The 27,843-nt window shown below is 40.6% G+C and overlaps 2 protein-coding genes across 3 annotated transcripts in view; one reads left to right on the top strand and one right to left on the bottom strand.

The window, feature by feature from the left end:
• Positions 1 to 7,924, bottom strand: part of c1ql1l2 (complement component 1, q subcomponent-like 1-like 2) — a 28,863-nt gene extending 20,939 nt beyond the window's left edge. The window contains exon 1 of the mRNA XM_023957430.2: positions 6,727 to 7,924. Within this exon, the coding sequence (XP_023813198.1) occupies positions 6,727 to 7,335 (609 nt within the window). The 5' untranslated portion in view covers positions 7,336 to 7,924. The remainder of the gene's footprint in view (positions 1 to 6,726) is intronic.
• LOC105354599 (uncharacterized) overlaps positions 1 to 27,843 on the top strand; it is a 139,463-nt gene that overhangs the window by 84,894 nt on the left and 26,726 nt on the right. The gene's annotated exons all lie outside the window — the stretch shown is intronic.

Below are 27,843 nucleotides of genomic sequence, written 5' to 3'. Positions count from 1 at the left end.
GCTAAAGTGCCGCCAAAGTCATCCCTGCACAGGAAGTCCACACAGACGCTGAGGGACACTGACCAGGGATGGAAAATGACCGTCAATGCTGAAGATTTTCACAATGAAGAGCCAGACTCAAAAGTGGAGATCAACATTCATCTGTGCCCACACTGAAGCAATGCACACTTTCTGCTTTTTGTTTGTGCTTTTTTTTAAGTTTATGGTTTATTTGAGTGAAAATGCTAGAAATAAATGTAAGATGGAAGCAGGTAATTTTTTTAATCATACGGTAGATGCTGCTTGTTTACCAATTAGCAACAAACCTACAATTATTTCTATTTTATGTGCTTTTGTCAAATTTACTATCTTAACTTTATTTAGCATTTACTTGAATACCAAAAAAATTAATTTCATAATTGGAGACACATTCAGGTATCGAGGTTAAGAAATCATCAAGCTTCTGTAACCTTTGTGCTATCTTACAGGACCCCACCCTTACATTGACGTGTTCTCCCTACCATGACAAAGGTGGATAAAGGCGGAAAGATTTCATGTAATCCATGGACACCAGTGAAGATTACAAATCATTGAAGAAAAAAGGTTCAGAGCACTGTCTAGTGGGTCTAGATGACCCAACTCCCAACGTTAAAGTGCCTAGGATAGCACAAGGGTTAAGCAATAGAAACAGCACCTCAGCTAAAAGAACTACTGTTTTCTTATGAATAAAAACAATAAAATAGTTTGAAATATCTTTTTTTATTCTTTTATTTGTAATGACCTTCTACTTTGCTGTTTCCCCTTCCAAAGACTTCTAGCCCCCCTCCCACCACCCAATTAAAATCTTCTAGCTCCGCCACTGATAACAAGTTTTAGATTTCGGCTAAAAATTGCATAATCAGAACTAAAAGACCGCTGGGAACGCTTTTGGAATAGATTAAAAGACTATGGCAGTGGGACATTAAGAAATCTGGGGGGAAAAAGAAGAAAAAAACACTGACTCTCCCACTTATGCTCACATTTATCTTACTCATTCACTATGTGAAAAATATGTTCACAGGTAATGATGTGTCATTAAACAAGATCTTTGTACGCAAACAGGGCTGTCAAAGGGGAATCTCTAAAACAGGGGTCGGGAACCTTTTTGGCCAAGAGAGCCATAAACGCCACATATTTTTAAATGTAATTTCGAAAGAGCCATACAATAATGTAGAGTTTCCCACACTGAGGCACGGAGACTTAACCTCTTTTAAGGTTCTTTATTCTGGTTACTGTAGACCACAACAAACGCCGTAAAATTAATTCAGCAACTCCTTAATCTCTCCTGTCGACACGAGACGAGAGAGAGCGCTTCTCCCAACTTTATATTCCCCTGCTCCCGCTCCAGCCCTCCCATTTCCCTTATTCGGCCCATAGCTGAACCCCATTGGTCCAAACTACCTAACAACAGGCTGAGCGACAGAACTGAGAGCCAATCAGATCTCTGCTTGATGCGGTCAATGAACTCCAGAACTTATAACGCGGCCCAACAGCCATCCAACTCAGTCCGCGACAATATGTTTAAAACTAAATATACAAATGAATGTGTGCATTTGATGTAATTTCAACATTTTTAAAGTACAATAAGTCTGTGGATTCTTTTTAATAACATGGTTATGCTGTTGCTGATAAATGATGAGTATTTCTCGTGGTAGTTTTGCTGATGGTCTAGTCTGGTTGATCCGTGGTGAGTTTCTGCTTCACGCAGGCGTTGAGACTTTAACGTGATCTTAGGTCTGAATGTTCTATAGATGTGAGAAAGACTGCTCACATGCAGACGGGGAGCCAAACATACACTCACACGCTGCAGTGACTGACGGGCAGCGGGTTTTACGTTTTTACAATCCCTGCGCGATTCACCTGCTGCCTGTCCCCACAACCCCCTCAGCCCCCCCCCCCCCCCCCCCTCTGCTTTCTCCCTCACACATCCCGTCCCCGCAACTGCGCGCTCTTTCTCAGAGACGGGAGCGCGCACTTTTAGGCACGGCAATTCACAGGTTTCCAGTTGGTACAAACTCTGTGAAATTATAGATAATAGTAAACTGATAGCGCTGGCGCAGATTTTTCTCTCCAAGCACCGCTACTATTGCGCGCCTCTTTTTTTTTTTTTTTTTTTTTTTTTTTTTCGCGCCCGAGAAGGACTGGACTAATGATTAAAAAAGTATAATTAAAGATTTGTCTGCGAGCCACATGTGACCATCAAAAGAGCCATATATGGCTCGCGAGCCATAGGTTCCCGACCCCTGCTCTAAAATATCCACTTTCAATTGCTGCCTTTTCATTCATTTACTGTCTGGTGCCAAAGTTATCAGACCAGTGCGTCCCAAAACCTGCTAGCTTACCAGCCAGTCGTACCTTTTATCTTAAGTGTCGTAGGGAGTGTTAAACACACCGATACAAAGCAGACTGTGAATCGCAGCTTTGCTGTAAAGAGGTAATTGTGGGTATCAGTTGAAGCCTGAATTCAGGGGACATCTAAATGTCAGGGACGTGGGGAGAAGCAGAGAGTGACGTGTTTGCAAAAGAGGGCCAGAGGCACTTGTCCATCTCCCAAATGGCCCTCATTATAATGAAGTCTTGTGAGTAAACATAGTTGCATGTTTCAGTCAGCCATTCATAGAAGATGGTCCATTTTCTACTTTGGACCCATGTTATAGTCCCTTGATAAAAGGAATGCAGAACATTAGCAGCATTTTATGATGGTGCAAACAAGCGATGTGTTTGCATTGCTTAGCTGTAAAAACTTTCAACAAGGGAGAGACTCCTATGTGCAGCGCTGTGTTTCAAATGTAATTGAATTAAAATCGACAAGTGGTGGGCAGTGTTCAAACAAGTTGTGAAGCTTTACCACTAAATGATAGACTTTCTTCGCTGCGCTTGCAGATGGCAGCTCGATGTCATCTTGACATTTCCAATCTGTGTGGTATTTCCTAACAACGTGGGCCAATCTTCATTTAATAGTTCTCGCACCTAATTAGGCTGCCTCTAATGTTCCACTCGGCAAAGTGTCAAATCCAGCGTCCAATTACACAGCAGATCAAGGCCAAAGGTCCGCCTCCACCACTGCTCAGGCTGATTATAGAAGAAGTGCCATGATATACAGAACTGTGAGGGAAGCGGCTCTGTCGGAGACATGCACACACACGTTTTCTCTCACACATAAGAGGATCGATACTGCCGGCGAGGAGACCGAGGCACTGAGGGTGGCTTTCTTAAACCCTGCCTGTCTTTTTCAGACAGACTCTCTTTGTTACACCAGGCGAACGCACAAAGGCCTTTCAGTGCTGAAGTTTCACCACCATGAAGAGTAGAAGGTCTGCGCATTACCAGAATGCTAAAACCCACCAAGCCTGTGTTTGCTGTGAGGAAATAATCAATCACGAGTAATTTCATCTTAAAACCCAAACATTTGTTACCCTGAATTCAATTAAATCTATTTATTGTTATAATATCTTATGTCGGTAATCAAAACAGAGCAGACATTTTCCAGATGGCTCAGCTCCCATGTTTAATGTTGGGATTGTCACCAGATGCTATACAGAAAGTGTGGGTTTCACCTGGATATGCAGCAACAGTGTAAACTGTCATTTTAATGTGCACCAAAGCTAGAGATCTCCTGGAATCATCTTTCTGAGCAGAGATAACAATGAGGATTTGACAGAAACAATAAGCTTTGTGATTTTACACAAATCTTTTTTTTTAACCATCAACCTTTCAAAATTAAATAAATAAAAATACATTGACGCAGTAAATAACCGGCCTACAGTCTCTCGTCATGTGTCCCAGGAGGATTAGTCTAGACAAAAAACAAACAACGTAAACTTAATGAAGCAAAATGGCAGAATAACTTCCTTCAAAACCAAACTTTAAGAAAAAGTAATAAACTTTCTAATAGGGATGCAGTGTACCTGATATGACCATCAAAACCCCGATAGCTCTGTACGTTCGCAAATATAATCTATAAGGTTTCAATTATATTCTTTCTTCTTTTTTAAAGATGATGAAGATGAAAACTTCCTTTTACTTGACAGAAAAAGAGCATCAGTGGTGCACAGAGAGGAGAGATGGAGGGCAGCACTCAGGGGTGGGTTGAAGCACGGTGTCGGGGGGTGGCAAACAGGGCACGCATGTGTCTGAGCATGTGTGAAAGTGTGTGTTTGTAAGGAGGAGACTGCAGGGGTAATTGCTGGGGAAGAGCCATGTGCACAAAGGACGTTGAAGCTTATTAAAGAAGGAGACAGAGTGATTATTCACTATGGTCCTCTTGAGAGACTGACGCTGAAGTCATTGCTTTTAATTAACTCTGAAACGGTTTTGCGGATTAATAACAATATTAAGAAGGGAACGGAGAAGAGAAAACATACCCTGGAACTGGTTCAAGGCTTTTAATTACAAATAAATAGACAAGATGGCACAACGACTACCTTTTTTTTGCCTTGTCTCTGCTTCTAATTAAATACTTTCAATTTATTTCATCTCATTTTCCCTTGTAATGTACCTAAAGAAGTTCATAATAAAGTGTAGGAATACTTTTGGGTGCAAAAACAGAAAGGAAGTTAAAAAAAATAAAATAAAAAGGTAAAAAAAAAAAGTGATGTGAAATGGGAAATATACCTTTTATTTGCTTGTTTATTAGAAAATTCACTTTTATTGGTATTTTAAAAAGTTTCAAAGGGACTGTAGTATCTGGTTTTAGCCTTTGCTAAGAGAGATGAGACTGGGGACGATGCAGAAGTATAGATCCTGGTGTTATCCATACCTAATAAGAACCTCTGGAGTGGGAGGAACACATGGTGGGGGTGATACTGCTTTGCAAACACAGCACTTCACTGAGGCCAAAAGATGATAAAACACTAGTATTGTTTGTAATTCCCTGGCCTCCACCGTCCCAACTCAAAGTGTAGCTTTTTGCTGCTTTAATGAGCTGAGTAAAGCACAAGTGTGGATTCGGGAGATTTGGTTTAACTCCCCTCTCTTCATCAGTGATGAGGCACAAGCTGAGTGAACATCTATAACCATCCACATTCATTTACACAAACTAATGCTGTATAGCTTTTGCCATCAAACAAGCACACAGGCTAATAAACACCACAAGGAGACTGCTCATTTATGCAAAATCTGTTTAAAGGACACAAGAAGACAAAGAAGTTGTTGCCACTTTGTAAACATTACATGGGTCTCTGGAGATGAACATTGCGCGTGTCTAACTTAAGTGCCTCCACATCCTCCTCTGGAGAGCACAATGAAGCTGGAACATAAGGCGCTTTATGGGAACATATGTTCTTTTTCACCTTCCATATATATCAATGCTTTTACAACCACCCATAAACATTAGCGTTGAGTGAGCATCATAAACGGAAGGTGAATCATCCAACTTTCTTCTGTTGGAGTGAAGGAAGGAAAAGGATTTGAACTTTTGGAAAGCTGGGAGAAAGTGCTGGTTTGCACTAAAAATATTGTTTGGCATCTTTACTATGAAAATATTTACTTGTTCAAGTTCATTTATAACTTTTAGGGGGGGGGGGGGTAATAAAATGTTATTATCATTAGTTTCTTGTCACAAATCATCAAATCCATAGATTCTCTTTGTGTTACTGATAGCAAAACTGTTATTTTTATCTATTTATTTATTTATTTATTTACTTTTCTTTAACTTGCTCATAAAGCATCTTGATATTCATTGACATGTAGAGAAATGACCATTAAAGTTTGAATTACTTTATAAATATTAGGCACAATATGCCAGAATTAAATAATTACAATAAAATATACTACTTTAAACATGTAAAAATAGTCTGTCAATCTTTTTTTTTTGTATTAATTGGGTTTGAAACTATTACCAAAAAAAGGATTTATCAAGAGCCCAAAAATCTTTTCGGATCTTCCCTGAATAGGTGATGGATGTTTATATGCTTGAACCACTAACACGCTCGTTGAGACCGGAACCTCCAGGCGCAAAATGATCATAAAAACTATGCATCACAAAAAGAGAGGGATAAATCACAGAGCTGATTGCTAAAACATATCTGAATAAAGGCAGCAAGTTTAGGCAAATTTGAATGGATGTTAAGTCTGGAATTTGAGGCAAAATCTCTCCGCTTCTCCTAACGGTGTTTTAATATTCATATCTAATAATAAAAATAAATAGGTGGTTAAAAAACTGCTTCAGACAAAATTACCTATTATGGTTTAAAATTACTTCAGATAAGTGTTTTTTAATAGAATTTTTTTTTACATTTTTAAATCGCTTGTGACCGTGTAGTCGTGCACCACTTTCTCAGGACTCCCACTCCAATCCACAAAATAGAAAATCTGCTTTCCAATTTATTATACTTTACAACAAAAAATAAGGAAAGTCAAACAAATGGAGCGCCATACATATTTTCCTACTTTTCGCTGTCTGTGCGCCCTCCCTGGATCAGAGCGCACACGCACTGAACCCGCTCCGCCAGCGCGCATCAATCGGGGACAGAGGCGGCTTGCAGCCACTCAACACGTCTTTATCTCCAGGCGCAGCGTCTGCCACAGCTGCAGCGCTCTGCGCTCTGGAGCGCACGCAACTTTCTCACATGGTCACTCTGTTTCATTACAAATTCTGTTCTAAAGCATCTACTTCTTTATTTTTTAGCTGGATGGCGTCATGAAGTGTGAAGGGGAAAACAGTTAAAGGTTGATGAAAGAGACGTCAAAGAGTTTGTGTGTACTGACCTGACCGTTCTTGCAGAGATCTGCCCACATACTTGTGCCATCTCCTCCTCTCATCAGCACGTGATAGATGAAGAAATATGTACCCGGTATGCTGCAGATGAACTTGCCCGAAATGCCATCATAATTGTTGCCAAGGTTGGTGACCACGTCATCAAACTTAAGGATCTCGTAGCCTTCATGGGGGTTCTTAAGCCCTGCATAGAAGGCCACCCGAGGTATTGTGCTGTAAGTGGCTGTGCTGATAGCTCCGTTGCCCCCTAGACCCAAAATTCCAGTCCTTCCTTGATCGCCTCTGTCACCTGGAGGCCCAGCTGGTCCTGGTGGCCCCGGTTCTCCTGGCGGCCCCGGGGGTCCAGGCTTTCCTGGCCTGCCCGGCTTTCCTTGTGGACCCTGAAGCAAGGTGGACGGTGGAAGAACGTTGCTGTTGTCGCTCAACGCCTCTGCCTCAGCCTGAAGACCGGTGGAGCTTGTGCTGCTGGCTGGAGTGCCCTTGTTCAAGTAAGGGTCACACACCATTCGACAGGTGCCCAACATCTCATAGTGGCTGGCATCTGTTCCCACGGAGCTGACGAGCACAGGAATGAGCACCACCAGCACCAGGACCAGCATAACCCCGACAGCAGCCGCCACCAGAGTCTTCCTCCCGATGCTGAGTCGGGGAAGGGGCTGCGCTGCCAGCGTGGGTCTCCCGGGGGCAGAAATGGTGACTGCTTGGTGTGGGGAGCCTTTCAGCTTGGAAAGGGACCCGGCGATCCCAAGAAAAGTTACAAAAAGAGCTGCAAGTGTGTGAGGGTGAGACAGAGACCCACATACACTTGAAACAGCTCACTGCTCCACTCAGTCACACTTAAGTAGGCAAGCAGTCACTCACACGTTCAAAAAGACTTAAGGAAGCCCAGGCGTGCACAGGGAGACACTCAGCCCGTAGTTACAAACACAGTATGACATGCAAGAAGAAGCAAAAAGTGTGCAGTGCCCAGAGGAATGGAGTCAGAAGGAGGGAAAGAGAGAGAATGAGAGTGGGTGAGTGTAAGAGATACAGAGCAGCCACTGAGTTTGTGTGTGTGTGTGTGGTGAGTTTGTGGTGCCGTGTTTTCAGGCTTGGCTTTTTATACAGCAGCGGAGCCGCCTCCCCCCTCCCCTTTATACTCTCCGATCGAATAAGAGGTTGGTGTGGTTTCGTCCCCTTTCCCTCACCGCCTCATACAGAGGAGGGACTCTCATCATGCTGCAATTCTCCTGATCAGTCTCCTCAAAGACAGAGGAAACACCTTGCCATCCCTCTCCCCTGACTTATCCCTCCTTTGCCCAATTCTCATGTTTTGTTCTCACCCTCTCGCTCTCTTTTCTCTCATCAGCAGTAGCCTCTAAAAATAAAGATAGAGCTGTGGAAAAGCAATCGTCTTTTTTTTTTCTTTTCCTGGAGGTGGGTTTTAAAGTCTCAGGAATGTACGTCCAGAGAGAGAAGAAATTACTTAAAGATCCAATAAAAATGGTATTTTTGATGTTTTTAATGTCTTCTTGTGGCATTTTTCTGATGATTGAGGACACATAAAATTAAGCTAAAAAATGCAATGCATTTCTGAGCATGTATTTTATTCAAATTACTGTGAATTTGGAGAAGATGAAAAAAAATGCAGCTAGAAAAAGCTTGCAGGTGCGACAATATACAATCTAAAAACTTCCTGCTCAGCTCCATTCTGATGCATCCACTTGTAGACGACTAGATCCATGTACATCTTCGTTTTCGTCATCCAAGCTGGTCACTGGCTCAAAACTGTACGACTGGGTAGCTCCAATATTGCTCGCCATTTTTGTTGAAGCAATAATGCAAGGTTGGGGTTGTAAGGGGCTTTAAGCTAGCAGGAGAGAGTGTAAACGGATGGATGATGGGAAATCGGGGTGGGTTTCCTCTACATCAACAGATATTGATATGGATTTATTGAGACAGTTATTTCAATGTCCCAGAAGCTGCTCGCTTGCCTCGCTTGCCTATATGCGCCGACTGACTTTTGAAGGTTCACACACACATATGAAGTTGCAGACACGGTGGATTCATGTTTGTTATCATAATTCACAAAGTTTAAGTTTAAACCAGCTGAAAACATTTTACAGAGAATGAAGACTCAATCAAATAAAGTTGTTTCTGATTTGTGGAAACCTATAAAAAAGACATGAATATGAATTTCCTACAACAAGGGAGAAATATAGGCAGGCATTTGTTAAGAAACTTGAGCACAGAAAATGTTCCCCTGTGTTAAAAAAAATGCGCAATCAAGATTTATTTAAAAACAAAATATGATAAATGTTGTTTGCTCTGAAATATGATCTGAGACTGGGTTGAGTTCTCAGTGGTGTTCTATGAAAAAAACAACCGCAATGTTGCTTTAATTGAATTATTTACAAATCAGAAAAAAACTTCTACAAATCAACAATCTTGTTTCATGAAATCTTTATCATCTGTAAAAGAACTTAAAAAAATCTATGTTTTCTGATTTTTTTTAAACTAAATTTCTTGCAGTAGCATTTTAATTTGATAAAAATGTTTATCAGAAACTGGAAGCTTAAAAATATTAAACACAAACTTCAGCCCTGGTCAGCATAATTAGACTCAAAAGACCACCAGGAAAATTTTTAAAATAAATCAAAAGATGATTGGAGTGGGACTTTAAATCTGCTGCGTCTTGAAATATTTTTCACAAAAAACTAAAAGAAAAAAATTTCTTTGAATAAAACAAACTCAAAACATCAACAGTTTGACTGTTGAGACAATTGAATATTCAGTTTTCTAACCAAAAGACATGACTGACAGTCTTTCCTTATGTTGGACACTGACACTTCCACGCTGTTAGTCTTTGCTCTCGCTCCTCCTGTCATGGAAACATGCTACAATGATTTCCTTTTGGTGTCTTTTTTAGTGCATTGATTTTATGCTTTAATTTTTTATCAAGTGAAGTCAGTTGATTGTACAGAAACAGAAAAATCTATATGGCGCAGTGATGTCATTTGGTTGACATTTTCCTCCCTTGGAGTAAAACGTGGTAGGGTGAGAAGCCAAATCACAAAGTGAGCAGATTGCAAACATCCATCAAAAATGGTTGTTTTAGTTTAACCAACTTTATTGTGTTGTTTAGCGCTAGAACTACTGACAAACAGATTTTTGATGGACTGAAAATTGACCTGAAAATATATTGTTCTAAGTCATTAAATCCAGTTTTTAAGTTTTGTGCTGGTTTATAAAAAATAATTCTATAAACGTTTCAAACAAACAAATATGCTCCCTGTCTCACTGGCAAAAGCCATAGATTTAATTGTTCCTGTTTTAGCCAAAAAAATAATAATTTATTAAATGAGCACCAGTTTTTCTGACTGATTCCTTTTGTGATTTAAGATTTGTTTATGCTTTTTCTTGATGCTGCTTGAAAAACCCACTCAGATAAAACTAGTGTTTTGGATATTTTTAACATAATCCTGTGGAATTTCCATTGTGATGGAGGGCATTTACACACAAAGTTCAGCTCAAATGTGCATTTCTGAGTATTTCACTATTCAAATCATTGTGAATCAGAAGCTGATGAACAAATACAGTTTGAAAAAGTTCATATTTGTTGCATAAAAAAATACTCTGGGCCACAAGCCTGATGCATCCACCTGTAGACAACTAGATCCATGTCCGTCTTTGTTTTCTTTGCCTGAGCTGGCATCCAATATTGCTCGCCGGTAATGTTAGGTTAAGGGTATGAGGGACTGTAAGCTAGTGGGAGAGCATGAAAACAAATGGCTGAATTATCTGTGATGGGAAGGGGGCGGCTTTGTTCCACTTCAATGGTCCCACCGACAACTCAAAGGCAAATTTCTAATGAACTACTGCTGCTTTGCAGAAGCTATGTCCTAGAAAATAACAGTTATTTTCAGCTAAAAACAGCATAATCATATTTAAAAGACCACTAGAAATGATTTTTCAATAGATCAATTGTGTTGTAAATTTTTCAGTCATATTTGGGTTGGCGTTTAACATGTACAGATTTGTCACCATTTGAGTGGTTGAAATGGGTGTATTGCCAATTCTTTATCACATGTAAACTTTCTTTACACACGCGTGGATATCAGTGGGTGGCTGTCTAATTTATCCCTGGGACACTCAAATATCTGGCCCAACAGGTGTGACTTAGATGCCTATTTGCTTGATTTGTTTTACTTCTCATAAAATCATTAAGTTTGTCTGTGAGAAGGCACACAGGCCTTAAATTGGTTTGGGGTTTGTTCAGGGGGGCTTTGTTTGCTCCTGACACCTGCTGGCTGTACCTGCCAGACATATCACTGTGACCCAAATCTCTGTTTCTGTGAACCACAAAGATCAATGAAAAGGACAAACAGCCAATGATGGGGATGAAAGAGAGCTGAGAAAACTACAATAGCAACAGTAGAGATATGAATGGAGATAAAGAGGAATGCCAGGGCGGAGGATCTCTTCATTGCTGGAGTCGGCTTATTTTGCATGAGAAGAATAATGCTTAGTGAAGGATTTTATGAGGGATACCTTTAAAAAAAATTATAAATAGCTTTTAAAGCAGGAAGAGACAAATATTTATGATTAATTTTATTGAGTAAAAGCAAAGATCCGGAACTTTCAAATACATTTTTGCCAGAGTGCACTAAAGCATCTTTACCAGTAGGTGTTGTGTTGTCTTCTCATGTTATTATTGTCTTTGAAGTTGCTAATTATACAATCTTAAACAGCTTTTTTTCAAAATGTTTTCATTTTCCATTTTTAACACAACTTATAACATTTTTCATAAAACCTCATTTGACTAGAAAACACTTTTAAGTAATGGATCATGCAATTTCTTACAATGTTTTCCGAGATTTTAGTTTCAATCGTGCTTTTTCCAAAGCTCAACACATACTTTGTGTTACCCACATCTAAATGTATGATTTACTTTAAACCCTACATTTTACATTAGCTGCCACGTTTGGTGCTGCATTGTCAATTCAATTCAATTTGATTTATATAGAGCAATATTACAACAATAGTCGTCTCAATGGGTTTCATACGTATAATCGTATAATAAATGTGAAATGGTAAAAAACAAGAGGTCAATTAAATAAGTAATGGCTAAACTGGCTGTCCAATTGTCACCACCTACAATTTAGAAAGGTACATTTAATATTTGTATAGTTTGATGTGCTAATTGTAAATTTCTGTGACAAATGCCAAACTCAATGCCACTCAAAACAGGACTCCGAACATCCATGACGCGGGCCAGGATGAATCAGGTTTGGATCACTGGTTGTCTTTGAGGCAAACCATAAGTCGCAAACCAAACAAAGCAGGTTTAATGTGTTTGTTTATTTTAATGTTACCATGAAAAATCTAACATCATCAGCTGTCAGGGAAGATGCCTGACAAAATGAAAGAAAGTTTTTTTACAGAACAACATTAATACAATATTAAAAGAATAGTTTTTTTTTCCCCACACACACTCAAAAATACATTTAATACAAAGTGGATGCAAAATTAAAATGGGTTTATGTGGTGCTATAATATAGAAATGTTATACACTGGCATGTTTTATGATTTATTATGACTCATGTTTGTTGCACTCTAATGAATAAATAGCATCCTTGTCTGCAGATAATTATGTTCCGATTCCACATAAAAGTGATGGTTTGTTGTGCATGTGGAGGTTATACGAATACGTTAGTTAACAATAATCAGTGTTTCATATCCCTGTAACATGACCGGCGTGTATGAATATTAGTTTTTAACCTTATAGATGTATTTCATTTGGAAGGTTTTACTGTGTGGAACAAGACTCTACCTTCTGTCTGAAGTACCAAGTATATTACATGTCCTCAAAAGACCCCCAATTACAAATGTCAAGTTACAAAGTCAGACTCTTCAACAATAACCGATGCATTGAAATCAATTGTTTATTGTTAGTCTCCTGTGGGTTGAATTTTTAATACAGTTGTATTGATTTTGTTAGAGCTCAATTTTATGCATTACTGCAAGTATATTTTGTTTTGGTCATTCTGAGGATCCATGATTTGACACAATAAAGTTTTCACTTTACTTTTGCCTACACAATTGTACATCTTCAGAACATTGTTGATGTGGGCGAGGTAAACTCTTGTCATCCCACTTTCCATTTCAGACTTCCTTCCCTTCGTAATCCTAAAGTTGTGGTCAGAGATTGAATGTATTTATGTCTATGCCTGAAGGTATCAGCTGTGACTTTAATGCTCAGAACGTCACTATGAAGTCACTCTATAAATCCAAAGAGCTTGCTTCTGACCAGAATATGGTCAATAATGTGTAAACAGTGGTCCCTAGCTACGTTGGGGTACACCTTTTGCAGTCTCACTGTTTCTGGTTATTATAGAGCAACTTTGCTTTTTTGCTTTTTTTCACACTGTGTTCTGTGTCTTGATTGGCTGTAGAGAATTAATTCACTTTACCAAAACTACATATACTTCACTTGTGAGCTAATCTTTGTTTTCATTCTATAAAGGTTTGAACTTTGAGAGTTGAAACAAAGGAGAAAAGATTGAAAAGGTTAATGTCAGTATGCAGTGTAAAAAGCATGTATTGAGGGGTTTAACAGCTTTCAAACATTTATAATCCCACTTTGGGTATTTCACCTGTAGCAGGTTAGTTTTAGAATGCAACTCCTGTGATAAACGAGGGATGACTGTACTCATATAGCACGTTTTTACCTTGATTAAATTAAAGTACTGTATGGTCATAAGTGCCCTTCATCCCTGCACACGCATATTCTCTCACTGATGATGGCAGAGCTGCCATGCATGGTGCCAACTGAACCCCCAGGAGCAATATTAGGTTCAGTGTCTTCCCCAAGGACACTTTGACACATGAACAGGCAAAGCGGGAACCAAACCTGCAACCTTCCAATCAGAGATGCTGCTCCACAAGTGAAATTATGCATTTTGTTTTTAATGTTATCACCATTACAGCTGTAATTGTACGTTTTTTTTTGCCTCTCACCTGATTTTGGTTATTCTCTGGCTTGGTTTCTCATGGTTGACATTTACTGTATTTTCACTTCCTGTCCCGGTTGCACACCTGGTGTTAGTTAATTGCCTTCACCTGCTGCTCATTTGTATTTGCTTCCCCTCGGTCTTGAAATACAGTTAGATTTTTAGTTTCTGTTGCCAGATTTTTGATCATGAGCTTTTGCTGTCATTGTTCCTGCCTGCAAGTGATTTGTTTCTGTCAGTATCTAGTCCCACTGTTTTTCTGGGTTACTCACTGTAGCATTGTCTTTTAAAGCTTATTGACGCTCCTCTTCATCATGTTTCCTCCTGTTTGTCTTGCATTTGTGTCTCCTCCCTGTCCGTCCCCAACAATTACTTGTACTTTAGGCCAATAAAGATGTTCAGTTGAATTTTAAGCACACAGGAAGACCGTGATCTGGTTGACCTCGAACCAACACCAGCCTCCAGACGGGCTTTTCAGACAATTATGGTTTCATGAAAATGCACATGGCAGCACATTCTTCAGGAGGCTGGGTTGATTAATTGTGTGCTGTGAATGTTTTTGTGTGGCCCTGACATCTAGCATTCTTTCAAAGCATGGGTTTTAGTGGGAGGTTTCTTTTCTTTCTGCATCTTCTCTTTGAGGATAGGTCAAGACTTGACACCCATTAAGCAACAAAAGAGGATATTTACATGCTTTTAGCATCCATTTCAAGGCAGACTATGATGTTTTCTCAGTTGAAATCTGACCAGAAATCAACTAAAAAAGCATAATAAAAGATGAATACAGTCTAAAACAGCACCCGTTTATTGATTTTGATTTTTTATTAAGTAATCATCATATAAATTATTGACTGTACAGAAGAACTGAACTTTTCATTGGAACATTGCAAAAACAGAATCATAAAGTAAAAGAAAACCTTTTATCCAAGATAAAAGGTCTTATTTTGTGTCTTTCAAGAAAATTAATCTCATCAAAAATGTTTTTCAACAAAAAAAAATCTTAATTTGAGAAATCCTTTTTAGAGACTAGAATTTTTTTCTTAAAACAGGAATTCTTGGTATAAGACTATTTTCTTACCCCAATGGCAGATTTTCTTCTTTTTTTGTTTTATGCTTAAATAAATTACATCTCCAAATGGGCTAAGAATTTTGGACTCATTTCTAAGGCTCCTGTTTTTGCAGTGAAGTGGTAGCTTGAACTCGTTTTCCAAGCCTGGTGTGAACGTAGCATAAAAGAAAGCGCAGTCATTTTTAGGTTATTCTCTTACTTTTGTTGCTTTCCATCTGAAGATTTGTTAGTTTTGGTATAAAAAAGCTCTAAAGATCAATTTTCAAAATGGGACTTAAACAGATGTTATAGCCCAGTTTCACTTGAAAAATGTAGTATTTCAAAGAATTGCTCTAACTTATGATGACATAGTGTAATCATTTCAGACTGTTAGATGGGAAAAATACCACCAATGAATTAAAGTGAGTAAAAACTAATCATCTATACTGTCAGCAACCAATAAAACAAATACCGGTACTGTGATGTCAAAAGTAAAAAGGGAAACTGTAATATCATTGAAAGAAAGCTCAGGCAATATTTTTTTGCGATTGAGAGAAAAAAAGAAAGCTTTTGAAACACAATCGGAGAGCAGATACAAAGACAGGGAAAGCTCTGAAAACCACAACCTCAGTAGCTCTGTGTTCCGACATCAGCCACATCCAGACACACCTCAAAAGCTTTTAATCACTTTGTTGTTCTCCCTGGTTACAAAGAGACAGGGAGGCACAACAACTGTGTTTCCAAGAGTTCCACAAAAGCACAAGGGACAACTGCAAAACATGAAAGGATGGGAGAAAAAAAAGATCTTTTACTGATATTTTTTTGGGGTCTTTTTTTCAAGAGGAAAGTTTAGCAGGTCAAAGAAACCGAACAACATCCCAAACACACAAATAAACACAGCCTCATCTCTAGTTGAGTTTGTGTCTCTGATTGCTTCCCTTGTGCTGCTCCTGGCCGAGGCTTATCAAAGAGCTCCTTTCATAAATGCCAGGATCAAGCTACTGCTGTGACTACTTGGCACCCACTGAGATGGTTTTGAGATGGCAAATGGTGGAAGGGGAGGGGTTCAAAACAGAGTAAGGCGAAGGAAGTCGAAATTAAAGGACAGTGAAAAGGACTTTGCATTTGTGTTACCAAAGAGAAAATCAAGGGGTTGAGAAGGGAGAATGGAAAATGTAGAAAACCTGGAACATTGTAAAAGACCTACCATATAACAAAAAAAAGTTTTTGTTGTTTTAAACATGCTTTTGGTGCATTTTTCTGATGATGGAGGATGCATATAAAAAAAAAAACTGCGAGGCTGACCTAACATTTAGCATTTAACACAAGCTGAATCTTGCGAGATCTTGCTGTTTTGGTGCGGCGTGGAGCTGCTCAAAGAGGCTCAATGGGCGGTGCTGCCAACTAGAGGCCAGAGGTTCAAATGGAAAACAAGAGTCAGACGCTGAAGGATGTTCATAAATAATTAAATATACATCATCTTGATAGCATTTTAAATCAATACAAGTATCGTTAAATGGAATATTACTGCTCCATGCCAATGGTATCGCCCACAACTCAGAGGGAAATTTTTATCTACTGCTGCTGTGCAGAAATGTCCTTGAAAGCAACAGTTTTTTTGTTTGCTTTTTTGGCTAAAATCAACATAATCATAATTAGATGACCACTGCGAACTCTTTGAAAGACAATCTGAGAGGGTCTTTAAAAGGAGATTCTGGTTCACTATGCATGTGCAGAAAGAGCTGATATCTCTGTTTTTGATGTCATCTGTTCTTCACTGATTTCTTGCTGACGAGAACTGTACAGCGCAGAATATCCAGGTGAATGCGGAGACAGTAAAGGACATCACTCCAGAGGAAAATAACAACACACACATATAACAGCCTGAGGCCATGTATTCTTCCCTACAGCAGCAGACATGGTATCAAGCCTGTCATCTGGCGTGTTTATTGCAATACTTGACAGCATAACATTTTTGTAATGTAATTATGCTGGTGCAGGGAAGAGCTCGTCAGTCGTGGTCATGCTGTTGTTTTTGGTACTGGAAAGAGGGGGGCATAACTGTATAGAAAATCCTTAAAAGTTGTGACGACTTGTTCTTTTTTTTTTTTTTTTTTAAACATTTGCTCATGATGCTGAACATGTATTCAAGTTTGTTTCACTGCATTACATGCCCTCCTCAATGAAATGAGATGATTACAGCTGCATGTTCGGCATGCAAGACATTGAAATATTTACCAGACGGTTACACAGGCGTGTATCTGCCAGGAGCAGGCTACAGACTGTTAGATAATGATGTTCAGTGTGGCTGAATGTTGTCACCCTTGAACAAGCCTTGCTTCCACTCTCTGTTTTGCTTTTATTGACTTAACAGCTGAGCTGTTGCTCAATTCTTTCCCCTGCAGTAGGGAAAACAAGGAGTAGTGTGAAAATGCAGACTTACACTCTGACCTATACTCTGTTAAACGGCTTGGCTATTCTATCCAATAACCATAATGGATGTGAGAATGTGTGTTCATGTGTAATTTACACTCTCTCCTCTTAACGCTGTCTGGCCTGCAGCAGGTTGTGGCCACGCACGGATTTGAATCTTCTCCCCCCAGGCTCTCAAACGCTGGGATGACCTTTCCACCTTGGCCGAGACTACGATGTCACTCGCAGCATGAAATGAAAACTCATCACCTTTCTAAACACTCCTCATCCCTCTTTGCTGTGCTGCCCTTATGAACAAATAAATGTGATGCTGTCGCAAAAGATGAATCAAAAACAATAAATACAATCCTTAATTAAAGACCCACTCCAATCATCTTTTGATCTATTATCAGCGTTCCCAGTGGTCTTTCAATTTGCAGTTTTTAGTCAAAACAAACAAAACAGTGTTTTCTGCAGAGGAATTCATTACAAATTCTCCTTTCAGTGATGGGTGGGACCGTTAGCGGGTGCAACCCCACCACCTTTTCCCCTCCCAGTTGCTGAGAGCTCTCTGTTTACACGCTCTCCCACTAGCTTGCACACCCAAGCCAATATTACCGCTGCAACAAAAATAGCGAGCAATATTGGAGCTAGCCAGATGCCAGCTCGGACATGGAAAATGAAGACCCACATGGATCTAGTCGTCTACAAGTGGACGCTTTAGGATAAAGCAGAGCAGGGAGCTTGTGGCCCACTCAGTGAATTTTCTGCCTCACAAATACTATCTTTTTCGTACATTTTTTTCGTCTCCTACTGATTCACATTGAAGAAATACTTAAAAATGCAACTTTAATCTTTAATATTCTAATATATGTCCTAAATAATCAGAAAAATGCCACAAAATGTCACAAACACCAAAAACACAATTTTGGTGGAGTGGGTCTATGTGAACATGATTACATGTTCATATAGATGGTTGTGAGTTTTAACCTTAGTGTTGAAAATATCTATGTGGTGAAAATTTCCTGTGCAGAAGTTTTAAAGTAGAAGTTTTCTTTGCCTCCTTAATTTGTTTTCTTTCTTCAACAGAGCAGTGGGGACATCCCAGACTGGTTTGCTCCATCCAGGACATGAAATTGAAATTCTGTCAAAACCACAGTTTGAGTTCACAGAAGGCTCTCTGTGGCCTGTTCTAGGTCTCAGCAGGCAAACAAAAACAAACAAAAAAACTAAAAACAGAGAAGTATTCTGTCTTGAGATGAGAGCATCACCTTTCTGTAAAACAGACTATAAAAGTTGAAAAGAGCAGAAGCACACAACGGACATGCACAACAATTCTCTTGATTTACTTTAATTAAAAATACAATTATAGTCTAAAGGTCAGCTTTTCAAACCAATTCTTAAAAGTATATAATTTTAAAAACAATGTAATTTTTTATCGTGTTTGTGTTTATTCTTTTTTTCTATCCTGATGTACTATGACAGACCTGAGAAAATGAGGCAAGAATACTTCAATTTAAAAAACTTTAGTTTAACTGAAATTCAACCAAACTGTAAAATTATTTCTTAATACAAAACTTCACTTCAGTTTTTGCACTGTAATATTTAGTGATTCCTTCCTAAAGTTTTGCTTTTACTAAACGTTTAACCTCAATTTAGCAAAAGAAAAATACTTTGCCTTGTGGTGATATTGATGAAATAAAGTTACAAAGTCATAAGCTAATAATTACACCCTACTTTCAGCTCCTCTCTAACACCATTGCTCAAGAACGCCAAAGGTCAGGTAACAGATACATAATGAGATCACCCCATATTTTACAGCAAGGCAGTCGAGGCTGCAGGAGAAAAAAAAAAGCCTAGAGATGTGTGCAAAGAGTGGGTGTTCTGGAGGTGGAAGCAATAAGGCAGCTGTTTAAGCATCTCTTCATCATCAGAAAGGTATTAATACAGCAAAGTAAACTCCGGCTTCACATTTATTCGCGCAGAAGTTAAAATAAAAGTCTAATAATTTTGTATGCTCTACAGTAAGACGCAAACCAGCCGGCACAGTGAGATGTCAAATGAGGTTATTCTCTCTTTTTACCCTCCTCAACCCATCTGTGCTCACCCCATCTATGGTTGTCTCTCAACAAAGCCCTGACCCACTACCTCTGACTCCAGCCAGCTCTTTGTGCCAGCCCCCAGCCTCTGTCTCTTGGCACCGACCCTCCACTCAGCATTACGCAATACGAATGCATAAACAAATGCAGTCATCTTGATAAATCATGTGCAACATGGAGGGTATTTATGATGAACTCTGGAGAAGTTTCTGTCCCTCAAGTTCACATGTCAACCAGCACAACTGTGCATCATACAGCCATGAGGGAGAAGAATACAGTACAGAGCATCATTAGCCATTCTTGTGAATTTAGGAGCATATTGAAATAATGAGAAAGCCATGATTAGTGATGCTCTAACCCCACATTTATTATTCATCATTCAAAAATAAGCAGGGGAACTACTGTGTTTGTATTCTCTGCATTTACATATTTTCTGTTTGTAGAAACTTTGCCGCTTCTGGACAGAAATAGACACGGGAGTTCGTCCACAAGACACAGCCCTCCCACAGCAAGTAAACACTGACCTTGACCTTGATGTTTTATGAAAGAAAAAAATCTTAGGTGGCTGAGTATTTCCTGCACTGAAATCTTTCAAGATCCAGGGGAAAAGTGACCACTTGACATTCCACCTGGAAAAAAAAAAAAAAAAGATCTCTCGTGAAATTGAGAAAGAGAAAGTGAGAAAGGAAGGAAGGGAAACGGAAAAAGAGAGATTGAGAGGCGGGGTGCAAAAGGGAGCAAACCAAAAGCACCGGTACCCTCCATTCTGCCTCCATGGCAGTTAATTTAAATTCTGCAAGGAGACAACCCATAAATCACCTCCATTCTGACTAATGGCTTCTGCACTAAGGGGAAAACTCCTGCCTCTCCACCTGGAGACTTTCTGTACAGCGAAATCTCAGCAGCATTTTGTTTGTGTGTATGCTGTGCGTATATAAATAAATATATACAGTATATGTGAGTGTTTTCACTCAGACAGGCAGTTTTTGAAAGAATCAGCTGCATAACTACCCTCTCTCTCCATAAGAGCAGTTTCCTCTGGAGGCAGAAATCCCTGTGCGCCGGTCCATAATTAGCTCTCATAAGTGCAACAGTCTGACATCAGGAATGTTTGACACAAAACTAACCTTGGACTGGATTCCAAAAAAACTCCCTGGGTTGGCACACAGGCATAACTCCTACAGATCCCTAAGTCATCCAAGTCATTTGGGATTGTTTTATGGAATAAGTAGTGAAAACTTTGTTTTTCAAAACTGTTTTTAAAACAATCAATCAATTTATTTAATATATAAGAGCATGTATAACAGAAGGAGCAAAAGAAGTGCTGAACATGAAGTAAAATAGAAATACAATAACTAAACAATAAAGTACAATGAAAGAAACAAGAACAGTGAAAGCATTGAAACACATTTTTTGTGGTGGAGTCGGGATCAGTACCTAAAAATGGCAAGTCGTTTACAATATTTAAAAGATTTTATTTGTTTACACAATCTAAAATTTTTTACATTTAAAATGATTTGTAATATTGCATTCCTTGAAATTTGGCAACTTTGAGAAGCAAAGTTGTAACTTGCGCTTAAATTTCATTTTATTAACATATAAGTTATTTCTGTGTATGATTTGGTGGTGGGGGGTATCCGTCTCCTGGGTTAGGGTGTGGCAAACAGGGTCAGATTTGCACAATGTCTAATTTCATGCTAAAGGCTGGCTTGATTTTTAACTTGCTTTTGACAGCATATGCCCTTTGCTCTGTGATGTGAGACAGAACCCCCAAGCTCTATTTGCTTCTTTGCTGCCCCCCCCCATGACCTGTCACGACTCATTTGAGCATACAGTTGTACAGACCCGTTCAGAATCTGCATCAAAGCCATTAGAAATTCATATCTTATTTTTTAATGACAGAAATGTGATCTATAAAACAGCTTCTGTAAAAAGAGGTAGCCTAAAAATAGGAAAAGAACACAAAACCTACGAAGAAAATCACTAGAAAGTAGAAGAAATATCCGTCCATGCAGCAAAGTCATTTTTACTTAAAAAGAAATCTTGCAAAATATTAAAATCTAAAACAAGGAGTCCTTCACAAGCTGTCACAAATGGAAATATAACAATTATTGTTGCTAGTTGTTGGTGAATGGTTTGCCTTTTTTTGATTGCAGTGACAAAAAACTAATGTAATAAGTGGAAATTACTCATTAGGACAAAACGTGAACAAAATCAATCATCATAATAACTCCTCATAAATTATAACCATAAAATAAATTAGCACTTATTCTTATAACATAAATGTACATTTTGTTTCCAAAATAATAACAATTTCAGTATTATTAACTGTATTGAATAACATCCTTTAAATTGAACCAGAAATGACGGTCCAGTTTAAGTTTGTTAAATCTTCAATCAAGTGTTTATGCTGTATTATGAAAAGTATGGAGCAGAAAGAATTTTGGCTCATTTTAATATTATTTCCTCATTTTTAGATCCTTCTCTTAATTAGACCAAAGTTTTCAACTCTGTTTATTTTAGGAAAGCTTAGAAGGTTGTAAAGCAAACACATACACTGAAAAACATGGTAAAATATTAAAATGTCTAAAAACAAGGTTTTATATCTTGCAAGAATCAAAGTTTGCTTTGTCTTTTTTGACTTTGAGTTCAGATAAATCAATAAAAAGAGGGGGAAAGTTTGGTGAGGACACATTTTTAAGTGTAAAATATTTCAAATATCACTTTGAAAAAAAAATAGTTTATTCTGCTTCATTATCCACAATATTCTGCAAAAACTTTACTTTGTCGTCTTCCGATCAAATGGGGCTAAAGTGGCGCAGTCACCTGGAGTAACCAGCTCTCAGATAGCTTTTTCGTTTTATCCCCCTCCAGTGACACAGATGACCTCTAGCCGTGATTGGAGCCTCTGATCCCCTTTGTGGGTCATCATATGTGTTTTTCATACTCAGCAATACTCCTTTTCTTTTTCTCCACGACTCTGTTTCTCCTCCTTTCTGCCTGTTTTCTTTGGGTCTGGACTGTGTCACAGATATGCACCACGTCCCGCTGGGCAGAGCCAGTGGGGAGGTTTTAAGCTGTGATGTGTGGCACAGATTCACAGGCTGTGGAACAGTTTCAGCCCGTTGGACCTCAAGAGTCACAGTTTTCTTTGCTGGTTCCTTTTTTTCAGCTGCAGAGAAGAAATTTTCGTCTTTCAAGCTTTTGCCAAAATCTCATACTCATATATAAACCTTGTAGACTGTATTCTAAACATCTGTGCAACACTTACAGCTGCACTGGTGGTGAACTCTCTTATTTCCTACCTACCTGTGGGTAATAACGACTATCATATGTGATAATTAAGTGCAAGAACTATCACCTTAGAAAGCAGCCTGACTGTGAGTACTCCCTCAACCACCCAAAGGTTTTTAAGTTTATTCCCAGTCAGTAAAACAGCAGGAGTGGTCATGCCTTCAGCACATGAATTATGGTCATTTTCTGAGTATTTTCCCCCACACTGTTCTAACTATAAATGCTCTTCTCCTTGATTTATTTATTTTCTTCTTTTAACTCTTGGATTATTCCCTAACTGCTCTAAAACTCCAGTCCTGTAATTCATTATCTTTAGCCACATGAATGGAGGGCTTTCCTTTTAAATCCATACAGAGGGCTTCTCGTTAGCTCCCACTCCATAATCCCCCCAACCTACCGGGATTAATCACACACACACAATCGATTCAACCTCTAAAAGATGTGACTAAAACTCCAGCTCTGGAATATGGTGGGAAACTGTCAGCTAACTAGAATGTATTGAACAGAAAGCAGTGAAACTGTTTGGTTTTTTTTGCACCATAATGAAGCAGTTGTTCCTCTTATTTAAACTCTCCATTCATAAACGATCCCCCAAGGAAGCTTTACACAAAACAAATTAATCATGAAAGTGAAATCTTTGAGACGGTGGGTTTGACCATGACAGCTCTGTCATGTTTGACAAATAAACGTGGCAGTCATGCAGAAAAGAATCATAAATCATTTTGGGTATGACTGACTTTATTTGTGTAGTTGCATGTTCAGCAGATGTATTTGAAAAATGAGGAGGGGATCTGCGGAGAATTGCTGTAACATTTAGGGTTTGTTGATGCCTCCATGAACCCATGATGAGAAGGAATGAGGGTCGCGTAGGGATGTTAACCCACTAATAAAATCCGCCTCCCTTTGAAGTGTCTAAGAAAACCACAATTACCCCCCTGACATTTTTTACTGCATGATTTATGAACTGAATATTGAATCTTCCTTCTAACCCTTATTCAGGCTGTGGAGTAATAAAGGGAAGTTGGGGCAGTATTGATCAGCTAAAAAGTAAGCTTTGATATACCACCGATCAATAGATGAATGGTGAGAGGGTTAGAGGAGAGGAGGGTTCAAATATTAAGCTTTTGTCTCATTGTGAATCTCTCCACCACACATCCCCTGGTCATCTGGACTCCCACCACGTGTGAACAAGCTTTCAGCTTCCATCATCTTCTATACTTCCTCTTATAATTCGCCATATGTGTCATTTGCACCATGCTGCTGCTGCTGCTGCTTTGGCTGGGGGGAAGGAAGGAAGGGGAGATCACAGTTTTTGACAAAGTGTGTGTTGGATGGCGCTTACTCTGGTGTGTCCACTAAAGGCTCAACCACTTACAATCATACAGGGGGGTTGACCCATGCGGGTGCTGCAGGTTTTTGGATTGTCACGGCCCGTGGAGGGTCATAGACAGGAGCGTTTACGTCGTAGGGGGATTGCAAGTGTGTGTTGCAGTTCCCATGAGGCTCATGCGGCCACCTCAAGGGACGTCGTGAAAAGGGAACACACGATTGTTGTGCATGTGGTAAGTGCATCAAGAGGTATTTGTGGAGATAATGTAATGTACACGCTTTTGTGACGTACATGGAATGCTGTATGGTGCCTTGACATTAGTAAGGTGCACGTACTGGCTCCTTACTGACCACACACAAATGTTGTACCTACATATCTTCGTGATATGTATTTGCCCGTAGGTTGCTCACACAAACTACACTTTGTTTAATTTCGTCTGCCCATGGCCGGTGTTTCGCCCGTGGCCGGTAGTTGGCGCGTGGCCTGGCCCCCCGGGGGTCGGCGCCGAAGTCACAGCAGGGGTTAAGGGGTTCACTTGGGTGGGTTTATTTCATTATTATTATTATTATTATTAATTTTATTATTGTTATTTTTTAATATTTTTATTTATTTTTATTTTTTTTTTGGGGGGGGGGGGCTGGGGGGGCGGTGTGCTAGTCCTTAGGGAGGCCAGGGTATGAATGGTGGGGCTGGACCCCCTGCCCCTCCGTTCTGGCACCGGGACCCTTCCTTGCTGGCTGTCTCTCGGCGCAACGAGGCTCTGGCCTCCAACTGCGGCTGGCTTGCCGTTTCTGGCTGCCTGGCCGCTCTGGGAGGGGGGGCGTTTACCGCGGCCGGCTGGGGGGCCGGTCGCTCGGGGTAGCCTTCTCCCCCGGTTGTGCCCATCCACCTGCTCCTCCCTGCTCTCACTCAAACAAATATTGCACATAGGGCTCCGGGAACTGGATGGGAGGGGTATGCTGGCGGGGCTCACTGGGGATGCCCCTCTCTGGGTTCTCGTTGGCACCCGCCCTCCTCCCCGCTTTTTACTTGCATATTAGACACTCTGATTCATCTAGGGCTTTGTGGAGAGGGTCTGGTGGAGGGGGGCACGGTGAAACATCCGTGCTCACCTTTCGCTGGCCCCCCCCACAATTTTAACTTCCTCTGTAGACACACACACTGCATGCTAGCAGCACACACACAGCAAATACACACCACTCACAGAAGGGACCCCGGAGTGGGGGGCTTTGCGGCTTGGCAGCGGTGGAGCCCCACACACTGGGGACCTCCCATTTTACCTGCAGCACACACACAGCACTCCCACACCTCCATACATGGGTGGGGTCGGGGGGGGGGCGGCCGGTCTTCACCCGCCTGGTCCTCTCAGGGCGGCCGGGCTTATGGGTATCCTGTCGGCTGCGGGAATGGTCGGGCATACGGCGCTGGGGGTCGGCCGGCTGGGGGGGGGTTACTGCGTGGCGACAGGGGGTGGGGAGGGTAACCAGATGATTGTGAGTATGTGTGCGTGAGTGCATGGGTAGGACGGACCTGGGGGCTGGCTCGCTGGGACCCTCTGGGGCTTTCCCTCCCCATCACAGAGAGGGGAGGGCACTGAGAGGGTTGGGGAGGGGTATTCAGATATTACGGCGGGGGGGGGGGGTTGTAGTGTGTAGGGTTGTAGGGTTATGGGGGGTGGCTGTGGGTGCGTGGCGATCCCTGGGTTGCTTAGGTTGCGTGCCTGGGCTGGCTTGCGGAGACGGGGCGCCGGTCGGGTGGTGGCCGGCTCATGGGTTCCGGGGGCCCTGGCTTCGTCCCTGGCCTTTGTCCGGCGCCCGGGTTCGCTGGGTTCGCTTGTGCATCTGGGCATTGGGGGGGCCCCTGTAGGGGGGCCCTCTCTGTGCCTGGCTGGTGGGGTGGGCGGTCCCCTCCTCCTCCCCTCCCGAGCTGCCTGGGTCCGGATGCTGGGGGGGCTTCTGGCCTGGGGGGCTCTCTTCCCCTCTCCTGGTCTGGCTGGTCTGGCTGGGTAGGATCTGGCTCCCCTTATGAACACACGGTTCACGTCGGCAGCATGCATGTATCTCCACCCCCACGTGCACGTGCACACTCCACACTGCTCCCTGTCTGCTTCATCCCTCCTCCTTACCCACAGTGTATTGATGGACCGATTTTCTTCGCTCATCTTAGTGTCAGATTTTCACCTTTGATGTAACATTCGTCTTTCCAGCATATCTGGTATAATTGTTACAGCTTAAAATAATAACTTATTTAAATCCCCCACCTTTTCACCTTTCTTCCTTTTACTCTCTTCCACCCTCCCCTCACATTCGTCCCCTCTCCCTCCCCACACACACTAAATGTAACAAATAAATAAAAAATAATACGACAAAAAGGGGTTTATACAAATCTACACTCTAGTTTCTCAAAGCTATATAACCTCTTTTTGTGATAGTAAAACCTGTCCAACACAAAAAGCCTTCAGCTCTAATCTGTTTTGCTCAGCTGTTGGACAGAACAAGTAAAAAAATAAAAAAATAAATAAATAATTTCGATACTATTTTGTCTAACAGTCAGACTGTACGTAAGGAGCGATCAAGGAGCGGGTAAGGAGTGCACACTTTCGCATGAACAGCAATATTGGGCTCCTTGCAGAGTGCATATGATTTAGAGGAGCTAAAAAACAAACAAAAAAAGAAAATTCCATACGACGTGCCTGCACCTCCCCGTTATTTACCTTTATGTTTTTACGAGTCATTCACAGCATGCCCATAGAGTAAAATGTGCATGAACATTTTGTCTTTATTGGCTAACTAAACGATGTGTGGACACAAGTCTTTACTTCATAAACACTCATTAATTTTGACCAAATGGTGCTTAATTCAACGCAATGACAGATCATTTGTATGAAACTTATAATTACTGACAGAAAATCGTCCCAATAGCATTGTAGATAACTTGCTAACTTCTTGGCAGCACAGCAGACAAACTTACATGTCTGCTTACTAAAGTGCTGCCTCCAGTGGCCTGCTTGATCCAGTACTCAGATCTATTTTGACTTTAGGGGTCTAAAATGTCAAATTTTATAAAAAACAGAAAGGTTAAATCATGTCATGTGGTCTTAAACTGTTTAGTTTGTTTTTTTTGCTTAAATGGATAATACAACTCAAACTGTTGGCCAGCAGAGGAGCTGGAAGAATGGCTGACAAATGGACAGACAATGTGAGAATGAAAAGAAGAGGAATGGTGAGGAAATGGGTGTTAGAGAGGGAGACACAAAAAGCAGCTGAGAAACCACCGGACAGATGCTGAGAGGCGGATGATAGTGCCAAACAGCAGCCAGTGAAAGGCAACTGGGCGATATGTGGTGGGGGTGTTGGGGGTCCAGAATGCACCTGAAGGGTTAAAATGAACTTGACGGAAATTGAAGTCCGGTCTCTTTCAACTGGTGTCACCCATTTAAAGGGTTTAAGAGGAACTGAGATCAAACTCATTACACTTATGATATCAGAAATAAATAAATAAAAATGGAGGATTTCATGCGGGTGAACAAACTTTACCTGTGACACTGGCTTTCGCTCCGCTTGGGTGTTGCACCTTTTGTGACGCCAACCTAAAGCTGGCTTTTTGCAAAGATGGACGTGGGATGAAATAAAAGTGTTTCAGCCATTCGCCGATAGCTCTACGGAAAAAGTGGGTCTGCCTGGGCGCGGTGCTGGCAGCGCAGACTCTTCCTGAAAGGGGATGTTCCTCACTTGTCTATGTCACAATGTGAACCCACTCATTTTAATGGATTTGGAGGAACTGGTGCTCAGAGAGCAGATTTAAAAGAAAAATGCTCAGAAGTGTGTAAATGGATCAAAATACTTTTTAAGTGTTTTCTTTGTGTGAGAAATTAACATTATAAATTAACATTATAATACAAGCTCAAAACATTGATTGTGTGTGATACAGGC

The sequence above is a fragment of the Oryzias latipes genome, chromosome 8, assembly GCF_053564925.1.
Source record: "Oryzias latipes strain Hd-rR chromosome 8, Olatipes_Hd-rR_3.1".
Classification (NCBI taxonomy): Eukaryota; Metazoa; Chordata; class Actinopteri; order Beloniformes; family Adrianichthyidae; genus Oryzias; species Oryzias latipes.
This window is presented reverse-complemented; position numbering and strand designations above follow the sequence as displayed.